Source organism: Myiozetetes cayanensis, unplaced genomic scaffold (assembly GCF_022539395.1).
Source record: "Myiozetetes cayanensis isolate MyiCay16 unplaced genomic scaffold, myiCay2020 scf18, whole genome shotgun sequence".
In the NCBI taxonomy this organism is placed as follows: domain Eukaryota; kingdom Metazoa; phylum Chordata; class Aves; order Passeriformes; family Tyrannidae; genus Myiozetetes; species Myiozetetes cayanensis.
The window spans coordinates 3,824,688-3,835,152 of NW_026087389.1; the positions used below are offsets into that span (position 1 = coordinate 3,824,688).

Sequence of the window (10,465 nt, forward strand, 5' to 3'; positions counted from 1 at the left end):
GCTGCGCTCAGACTCACCTCAGCAAAGGAACGAGACTGTTTGAGGGCTCAGAGAAATGTGGGCTCTGCAGAGGTTTGGCCTTCCTGTTTGGAAAAAAAAATATAAGTTGAAAAATCTGAGAAAACAGGGACCTACGTGTGAAAGTGGGATGCACAGGAGCAGGGGAACAGCACAGAGGGCACAGAGACATGGAAGTGGGAACAGGGAGGCAGGAAAAGGGACAAAAAGGGAGTTAGGAAGGAGAAGAAAGGTTGAAAAAGGTTTCTTTACTTGGAAAAGTAAAGAAAATAGAGAAGAAAAACAGTGAGAGAAGCAGGGAAGGAAACCCTGCATGTTTTACTTATTGCACTGAGCTCTGGTGTCCTCCCTCCTCAGGCGCCCAAAGGTACCAACATTAGTGGTTAAATCTTGGCTTATGCTGAATTTAAGCAGTGTACATCCAGAATGAGGAGCTCACCAAGGCCGTCAGACCATGGCCTGGCATTACTGCTGGAAGGAGCTAGTGGTGCACTGCTCTGAAATGGGGGTCCTTGCTTTCCCTGCCCATCATCTTCCCCCTGGATCTCTGGGAGGAGCAGTCCTGCTGAAGCAGAGAGCTGTTTTCCTCCCATGTTCTTGAGTGTTTAGGGAGCCAGGAGGGCTCAGGCACAGGCAGGGGCTGCCTATGGCATGAGAGGGAGAAGCACAGGAGAACAGGAACTCAGAGGGGCTCTGGGCTTCCAGCAGGAACTGGGATTGATTCAGTTCTTACCGGGACTGTGGGGTACATTTGTTTTGATGAAGCTCTGCCCCATGCAAAGTGAGGTGCAGCCTGCATGTCCCCCCATAGCCATGCCCTCAGCTCTGCCAGGGCTCAGTAGAGATCATTTTGGGGCCGCAGGTGGTTTCTATTCACAGAGAGGAGCAGGAGCAACATCAGGGCTGGGGTTGCTGCAGGTTGGGGAGCTTGAGACACACAAGCAGAGGGGATGTGAGGACCAGTCCAGGCTGGCTCCAGTGGCTATGGGCTGCCACTGCCCCACTGCAGGCTGTGCTCAGACCTCCTGTGGGATCCCCCATCCTGCTGCAGGATCCCCCCTGGACTTGCTGTGTGCAGCACACAACCTGCTGTGGGATGTGTCCAGCAAGCCCTGGGATGTCCCCAAAATGCTGTGGGATGTTCCCCTGCAGCCCTGGAACGTTCCCCCAGACCTGCTGCGGGATGCCTCGTAGCCAGCCTTAGGTTGTCCCCCAACACTTGCTGTGGAATGCCCCCAGGAACACGTCCCCAAAATGCTGTGGGATGTTCCCCTGCAGCCCTGGAATATTCCCCCAGACCCTCTTTGGGACGTCTGCAACGTGCTGTGGGACGTCCCCCAGCCAGCCTTGGGATGTTCCCCTAGACTTGCCGTGCGATGTCCCCCCGTCCAGCCCTGGGACGTCCCCAGCAGGCTGTGGGATGTCCTCCAGACGTACTGTGGGATGTGTCCCCCCCCGCCGTGGGCTGCCCTCCTCCGGTGCCCCCCTCTCCCCGCACCTGGGCGCGGTGTGTGCGCTGGCGCCCCGCGGCCGCGGTGCTGCCGGGCGGGGGTGACTCACGGCCGGGCTTTATAACGCCGGGGCGGCCGCCGCGCCCGGCTCCGCTGCGCCGCACCGCGCCCGCGGGGAGCGCCGGGGCCGCCACCGCACCATGCGGAGCCTCCCGCCGCTGCCGCTGCTGCTGCTGCTGCTGGCGCTGCTCGTGGCCGCGGGGCACGGCGCCGTCATCACCGGGGTGAGCGCCGCCGCTCGGCACCGACGGCACCGACGGGACCGGCACCGGCACCGGGAGGGCTGGGGCGGGCCGGGGCTGCGCGGGAGGGAGGGCTCCGTCGCGGCAGCGGGGACGGGATTCGGGGGTCTGTGCGCGGTGAGTGATAGCGGGACTGCAGGGGATTTCCCGGGATGAGGGATGCCGGCAGAGAGGGGGACGCTGTGCCGGTGAGGATGCCCGGAGATGGTCTTTCTGGGTGAGCGCTGCCGGCACTCGGGGGTCTGTCCGGCATCAGGGATGTCAGGGCGGAGGGGTCTCGCGAAGGGTGATGGATGCCAGTATCACTTATCCCAGGGTCTCTCTGGGATAAGTGGTAAGCAGGACGTGGGAGGGAGAGCTGTGCCAGGCGATGCCAGGGCTTGGGGGTCCGTCTGGGATAAGTGACACCGAGACGTGGCGTCCTTCTGGGATGAGGGATGCCCGGAGCTGCGGGGCTCACTGGACCAAGTGTCATCAAAGCTTGGGGGTCTCTCTGGAGTGAGGGATGCCAGGATATGCCAGTCTCTCTGCGGTGGGTGATATCAGGACTTGTGGGTCTCTGGGATGACGGATGACATAGCGTGAGGTCTGCCCCTTTGGGGTGAGGGATGCCTGGACTCAGTGAGGGGTTGTCTCCAGGCTGGTCCGGGAGCATGCAGAGATTCCAGCTGATTTTCCAGGGCTGGAGCTGTCTCTTATCACCCTCCATTCAGCCCCAGTCACCCCCAAAGCTGTCCTGGGAGGCTCTGGATGGGGGCACTTCACTGCTCACTGTGCACCCCAACTTCCTGCAGCTCCTCCAGTCCCTCCACGTACAGGGCAGGATTGCAATCATCACAAAATGTTGCTTTTTTCCTTTCGTTTCTTTGAGTATGACTATGTTGCTTTTTCCCCTCGATAGCCACCCCTTGCAAACGAATCTCTGTTTTTGTTGTTGTTGATTTTAGGCTCGAGATTTACTTTGGTTGTGGAAATATTTCTTTTCCCAAAGAGGTTATTTAACCCAAAGCATTGCATCACTCTTAAGTAAAATGATTTTTTTTTTTTAAGTGTTTGCTTTGGATTAATAACTGAGTAGTTGCATTCCTTCGAGAGTTTACATGTCTTTTGTAACCATCAGAAGTTGTACTCGCAGCAGCTGATTTCTCCGTGGCTGTCCAGACTCCCTGTCTGGTCCACTAAAGTCCCTGAAACAGCTTGTGGGCATTTCTCTAGAAGTCAGATCAGTTACCAGGACTGATTATCTTTTAGAGCAGACAATGTGAAGTAATTTTTTAATATTTGATCATTTCAAGTTTCTTTTAAGCAGAAATATTCCCAGCAATGGAGGAGCAGTTTATCTGTTACGAGAGTTGTGGCTACACCTTTTTAAGATAATTGATCCATCCAATAAAGTAATTGTGAGGCACTGAATAATAGATCAAGGATGAAGCAGATTCAAAAAGTTAAAACAGAGCAGAACTAGAAAATGTTACTTTATTAACTATTGCAGAGCATTTCTGCTTAAATCACTTTGATGCATTTTTGGCTGCTGATGAACGGGCAAATCTCAGATGAGAACTGACGTAGGTGTTTGTGTCCCCATCCTTTGAGCCTGCAAGGTGCTTTTCCTTTGCAATTTAAGGACTTGATTCAAACTTTCCTCACTTCAGTGGTGGTTCTAGTGCTGACTCTGGTTACCTTTGCAGCTGGCATTTCACCTGGGAAATATTCTTGAGCCGATTTTCCGCAAAACTCTGTTTAAATGGGGTGTTGGTGTGGTGTCCTGGGAAGATTAGGAGCAAGCAGTATGAATTACACATTGCAGATAAGGTGTGGGCAGGAGTGTTTGGGTTGAATATTTTCAAAACTTGTCATACATTTTTGGAAAGGGAGCCTGAAAAGCTCTGCCAGATGTAAATATATGTGTGTGAGTTTTAGGAGGAAATTGTTCAGCAAGGACATTGAGACCCTTGTTTGCTAGGACATAGCCAGGTGTGTTTTTCAACTGAGTGGTGCTTCACTCCAGGACCAGTCCCATGAAGATGGATGGGGTTTGAGATACACAACTGAGGAAAAAAAAGGGAGTCAGGAGCTGACTGGTGAGAAACAGCAAAGCCTGTGACTCCAGCTGAGCAGTGGACACCAGTGTGCCGAGGGCAGCCAAAATCACTGGACTTGCATTTTCTTTGTTTTTTTTCACTAGGGCATAATTAGATCCTTAGAGTGCTTATTTATTTATTTATTTATTTATGTTGTAAGAGAGAGGTCAGAAAGTGAACATTATCTATCTGGCAGGCTCTAGTGGTAGTTTTATGGCCTTATTAGTCTTGCAAGTAAATATTTTTGTGTTTGGGCTCACCTGTAGCACAGAGCTGTGTGTTTAGGAGCTGTTTGGATCACACACACTATTTAATAACTTTATCCTCAGGCAACAGCTTCTTCCTAAGCTTCTGGCTGATCTTCACATATGTATTTTGATCTGGCTTCTGCTGGTCAAACCAGTGCAATATCTACCCAGCAGAGTACAGCGTAAAGGCATTCCTCACGTAAATCCCAAGGACAGATCTGTAAGCTTGTCCCTCAAGAGAATGTTTATTCTGATATGCGTCTTCCCCAGTGCTGTTATCATCTTTTACGTACATTTTTATGAGCTGCCCGTTTACGTAGTGCTGGCCAGTGCCTTTGGTCATTCACTGCTGGTGTTAGACACCAAGAGCAGTGAGCTAATTAAGCTTTCGTTTGGGGTGTAATCAGAACCTTCAACTAAGGGCATTTCCCATCAGAGAAAGGAGACTGGTTTTTGCATTAAATTCATATAATAAAAAGCCTGATAAGCTTTTGATTAAAAAGTAGCTGAAAGATGTGCAGTAACTTGTTTTCAAAGCCTACTGTGTCAATTGCTCTTCATGGTTTGTGGTTTTTGAAACATACCCACTAGTTTGAATTTTGGTTTGTGCTTATCTAAGCTGTATTGGGTAAGTGGCTAAAATATGTTTTCCCTCCCCTGGAGGGGAATGCAACCACAGCAGCATTTTTTGGATGTGGATGCTTAGGCAAACCTTTTCTTAAGACCTCTTTTAGTTACATGTAATTCTAGATAACAACCACAGAATCCGTATTTAAACTTCTATTTTAGCTACTTCCACTTGGACTTCTCTTACAAAACTATCACGCAGTCTTGTAAAGGCACTCAACCCTATGATATTATCATAAGAAACTAGAAGGAGTAGTTACTTAAAAGTCATTAAATTAATGGTTGATTTCCCATCTTAGCTTCATAGACTGCTTGGGTGACTGTTTTGGTGAGAGGTTTAGCGTGGTTGGTCCTTGGTCCTGCCTGAGCTCACTCGGGTGCCGATCTGGGAAAGCAAGCAGACACATGCCGTGGTCCATCAGTGCTCAGAACTTGGGACTACAAATCACCGGCAGTCCTGGATTTGGCCCTGAGCAGCTCCATGTGTGGTCCTGGCTTTAAACGACCTGGGCTCAGCTCCAGGAGCCTGTACATTCAGATCTGTAGGAGACACAAGTATTGCAAATCAGCCTTAGATCTCATTATTCAGCCTTAACGAGCCATGGTAACTTGTGGGGTGTCAGAGGCAGCTCTTGAGCACCTGATCTGTCCTATTTCTGGAATATATTAATTATTCACTTCATTTACCTGACGCTGTATTGAACTCCAGGCCTGCGACCGAGACCAGCAGTGCGGCGGCGGGATGTGCTGCGCGGTCAGCCTGTGGATCCGCAGCCTGCGGATGTGCACGCCCATGGGAAACCTGGGAGAGGAGTGCCATCCCTTGAGTCACCGAGTAAGTACCTCGTGGTGGGGTGGGGGGTGCTGTGGGGCCTGAGCTGGCAGGGTAGAAAGGAGCAGGAATATCCTGGGCTGCACGTCACGTTGCATAAAAACTGCGCGTGGTGAATGGGCAGGGAGACGTCCCATCCCTTACCATTCCCAGCCATCTGCAGCTGTGTGGAGATGGCGCTGAAGGCACCTACGTAAGGAAATACATTACTGTCAGAATTATGCAGGAGAGAATCAGAGGATGAAAGCACTACACGCTTTCCAGATTGTTTCCTTATTAGTTTGTTGTTGCTGTTTTGTTCTGTTACGTGATCTGAGACAGCGTTAGCGGCTCCCAAGCCCAACCCTGCCAATTCTTGCTCGTGGGAGCGGGAATGTAGCAGATGTCACTGCCCCCAGTGGAAGTGGACAAGATCCTATCACAAGCATAAAAATGTCACCAGCCGGTATTGGGGCTCCTGGTGCATTGAGAAGCCATGGAGAAGGTGTTCACACATGCTTGGACTTGAGGAAACTCACTACAGACTCCTCTCTCTTCTACTCTACCCATTAATTTCAAATATATATGTATGTATATATATATACACACATATAAATAATATTAGTTACATTTGAGTGCATTATTAGATGATACATGAATTATTAAGGTAATGACTTTAACAAGTAGGTTTATTTAAGGCTGTGTAATTATGTATATTATATGCAGTATGAAAAAAAGCTGTTTATTTAAGAGTAATATAAAAGACTGAATGGGATATTACCAGGGAGGTTGAGAACCTGGTGTTCTGCAGAGCCATCCTCAGGGAAGAGCTTGGCCCAACAGTCATCACAACAGGAAGATATCAAGGCAATAAATTCAGATTATAAATGTGCAGCTAGTTAACTGCCTTTCTCACTGTTACATCCAATGCCTGACATCTCAGTATCTACGGTTTACTTTCTCAGTTTTAAGAAGTTCAAGGCTATGTTCTGTTACAGTTAAATTTTTAAATTTTCTGCTGTGATATGTTCATTTTTACCACGTAATGTAGCAGGTTTTTCTTGTAAGGGGTCTTTACACTACCAAGAGTCAGGATAAGAGAAATTGTCTTCTAGGGTTTTTTATGAGCTTATTGCTATTGGGCAATAACTTATACTGTGTGATATATTTTAAGCTGATTGCCTGCATAATTACAATCAGAGAAGATGTCTGTCCACCCCAGACTTAGTCAGGCACTGATGTTTATAAGCTTTATGAGGTTAATTTTAGATTTAGATTCCTCACCCCACTGCTCTTTCTGACAAACATAAAGCAAATTGATTTACCATAGTATGCAAAATGAGGTATTTTAAAGGATGGAGTGTTTATTCAATGGTTCCTCCCCCTTAAATATTTGGACAGGGAGCAGCTGGGTGCCCTGATCACCAAAACCTTTCATTTGGCTGCAGGACAGGTCAAAAGCAGGCACTAGCATGACCATGACACCTCATGGACCTCTAGAGGAGCCTGGAGATGCCCTGGAGGAGATGGCTGGCAGTTGGAGTTCCACCTTCTAGTTTCCTTCTCAGCAACTAGATGGCGATGGATTTATGCCATTAGCAGTCCCAGCTGGCATTTTGAGGCAGGACCAGGCAGGGTTTGAGGCAGGACTAGGCAGGTGAGGTTGTGCAGCGTGGGAGTCCCACTGGAAGTAACGTTTCCTTGCAGCAACTGTAATGTTTTGAATAAATCACCTGAGCTGTTGGAAGGCTGAGAGCTCAGGATGTGGGTTTTGCTGCAGTGCTGTGCATGGGCACCTGATAGGTTTGATTGCCATGGGGAGTTCTCAGCACCTGTGGTTGGTGGGCTCTCTGCTCACGCTGAAGCAGAGGGGCTGTGGAGGGTGTGTTTGGGATGCTCAGAGTGTGTTGCCAGCTGGCAGCACCGCAGTTCCCAGCCACGTCCCACTGCACTGCCCTGCTCGGCTTCTGTAAAAGGAAGAGCTTGTGATCAAGTTGTTGAAGAGTGTCAGTGCATGTGCACATCATGGCACGGTTAAATTTGTCTAATGCAGTCCATATGTGCTCCCTGCAGCGCAGCGTGGCTGGAGGAGGGTGGGATGAAATGAGAAACCTCTGCCCTGCGGTGAAAAGGATCCTGCTCCAAGGAAGGTCAGACGAGGTGACCTCCAGAGGTCCCTTCCAGCCTGACCACCACAGGATCCCAAGGTTCCCGGGTCCTGCTCTGTGCCATGTGACAAGGCAGGAATTGGAACAAACAGAAACCCCTGCACAGTGACACCACAAAATGTGATGCTGAAGGCCACTGTCGTTTCACAACAGACTCCTTTATGAAATGGGAGTAAATGGAGAACATGTGTCACAGATGTAGATCCACACAGCACCATGACTTTAACATTTTGCCCTTAGCTGTGGCTTGACCAGGGTGTACAATGGGCTTGGCTTTCTCATCTGCTCCCCACCCCTGAGCCGCAGCTCGTGGGGATCTCCAGCTGCGGAGGGAGGGAGTGGGACAGCATTCCCTGTATTCCCACTGTTCCTCTGAATCCATCCACAGTGCTCCCTGTCCCTGATGTCTGTGCTCTTTGTGCCCAGGTTCCCTTCTCCGGGCGGCGGATGCACCACACCTGCCCGTGCCTGCCGGGCCTCGCCTGCCTACGGACTTCCCCCGGCAAATTCAAGTGTGTGCTGGACTTCAGGAAAGAGGACGTCTTCTTTTAGCAGGAGCTGTTCCGGGCTGGAACGAGCCACTCGCTATTCTCATTTTCTCGTTGTTGTGATGAATAAGGTACTTGCCATGGGGAAACCCTTCACCACACTTTCCTGCCTCACCAACATCAACAGGAGATGGGATGCCGTGCTGCTGTGGCCAAGGTTTTCAGGAGAGACTCGCAGTGGCAGGTGCTTTTATTTTGGGGTAGCAAAGTGACATCTGCTAAAGGAAATCTTCTTTCTGAGAGCAGGGGCTTAACCATTTCTGAACCATTTCATGGTCTTCATGGTTCCAGCTTAAACCCAGAATGAAAACATCCAAGTTTATTGTCAGTTTTGGAAAATTTTGGCCACATTTTTACACTCTGGAATACCTGAATTGAACTGAGAGTTGAATAAGTGCATAGTGTGAAGCATATGATGGTTGCCAAAAAACTGTATTTACATTGCATTTCGTATCTTTATTAATATAACTGTATTTGTAAGTTAGGCACACCTCTAGGAAAAAAGGTTTAACCCATAGATGTAGTTTTTACACTTTTTAAAAGTGGCAGGTGGAACCAAAGCATTTCAATATTCAAAGCATTAAAAGATTTTGTTATTTTAGTATTTTAAGATGAGAAGCTGTTGTTACCTGAATTGGTGTAAAACTACCTGATCATCTCAAACTATGTATTAAGATGTAGTTTATATTAAAAGAAAAGGAACCCTGGAGTTTATTGTAATGGGCTGCCTGACTTCTTGTATATGTATCAAATTTGCTGTGTAAAAATTCTGTATCAGAATAATGGCAGTATATGATTTGATTTATTTTAATATTATAACATTATTTTGTCATTGTGGTTTTTCATTTTTATTCAGTGTAATCTGTTATCCCATACTCGATTCACCAAGCTAGCAGAGCTCCTTACGGATAGCTTAGCAAAAGATTATGTGCCTCTGGCTGCTTTTAGGGAAACTTGGATTTTACAAGGCATGAACTCCTCAATCAAGCTGCAGTCTTAGACGATGGAGGAATCTTGGTGTAACTAATATGAGAGGTTTTTCTTGGCACATGCCTCAAAGGAGCAACTTTAGCTCAGCAAACATAAGATTTGTGGGTTTTCTATGAAATACTGTGTGACTTCATATTTACTTGTCAGTCCCCAGAGCTGGAATTCCAATAGTTTGTGTGAGATTCACACGTTTCTTGCTCTCAGACATGCAAACATATGCTGGAACTGGAAAAGTGAAGTCATTCATCTTTCAACAATCAGTGCTTTGCTGATGGTGGCGGTGGGGGGACTGGAGAAGTTGGCACACTTGTATCAAGGCAAAGACCTGTATTACTTAGAGAGGAGGCCCCACAGCCTCCCTGAGGAGACAGCAAGGAACAACTGGACTAGTTGTTTTGCCAGATCCTCGTGGATCCTGCACATGTTAGAAAAATAAACATTTTGACGGACGGGATTGCTCAGGAGAGCCCAACCCAGGGCACCCACTCCAATGCCTCTATACTGGACTGTGCTGGGGAAAGACCAGTTCATTCCCATGCCAATGCAGCCACATGTAAGCCCTGCAGAAATTTCCATAACCTGGGTTTAAGAACAACCCCCAAACCTGATCCTACCACTTCCACTCCCCAAATACCCTGTGCACCCACACAGTCTCAGCCTGCAGAGGCAGAACACACTGGGAGTCTGAGTCTAGCACTATAGAATAACCTTAACACCATGGACTTCAATTTACACTCAAGGGAAAATTGAGAAGGAAAATAGATGTGCCCCATCTCTTGCTCCATTTTTTTCTTTTAACCAAAGCACAAAAGATGAACCGTAGTAGGAAACACCAGCCCTGCTCCTCATCTCCCACTGGCATAAATCACCAGTGACTCCTCTGAAGGCAGTAACCCTGGTTTGTATCATTGTAAATGAGTGGACAGTTATATCTGAGGACTGCCTCAGACCTGCCAAACTGAACTCCTAGGAGAGTTCATCAGACCAGAGCAGAGAAACTTTGCAGTTGTAATTTGTGCCAATTAACTTGTGGGATTAAGCATTTATCTGGGTAATGAGAACAGCCCCAATTACATGAGTTCAAAGTTCACACCATCTAGAGCAGGTGGAAGTTCTCATGTCCTGCAGATGCTCCTGGACAGGGCATTTGAAAGCTGCAGCTTCGAGAGAGACCTTATTCCATACTTGTCCTCGAGGGGCTTCTCCACAGCTTCCCTGCTG

At 48.2% G+C, this 10,465-nt stretch overlaps 1 protein-coding gene across 1 annotated transcript; it reads left to right on the forward strand.

Annotated features, from left to right (window-relative positions):
* The first annotated feature begins 1,669 nt into the window (after nucleotides 1–1,669).
* On the forward strand, nucleotides 1,670–9,073 carry PROK2 (prokineticin 2). The gene is made up of 3 exons (XM_050312932.1): nucleotides 1,670–1,753; nucleotides 5,437–5,562; nucleotides 8,133–9,073. The coding sequence occupies exons 1-3, from the start codon at nucleotides 1,670–1,672 to the stop codon at nucleotides 8,256–8,258; spliced, it is 336 nt and encodes a 111-aa protein (XP_050168889.1). The 3' UTR covers nucleotides 8,259–9,073.
* Nucleotides 9,074–10,465: the final 1,392 nt, after the last annotated feature.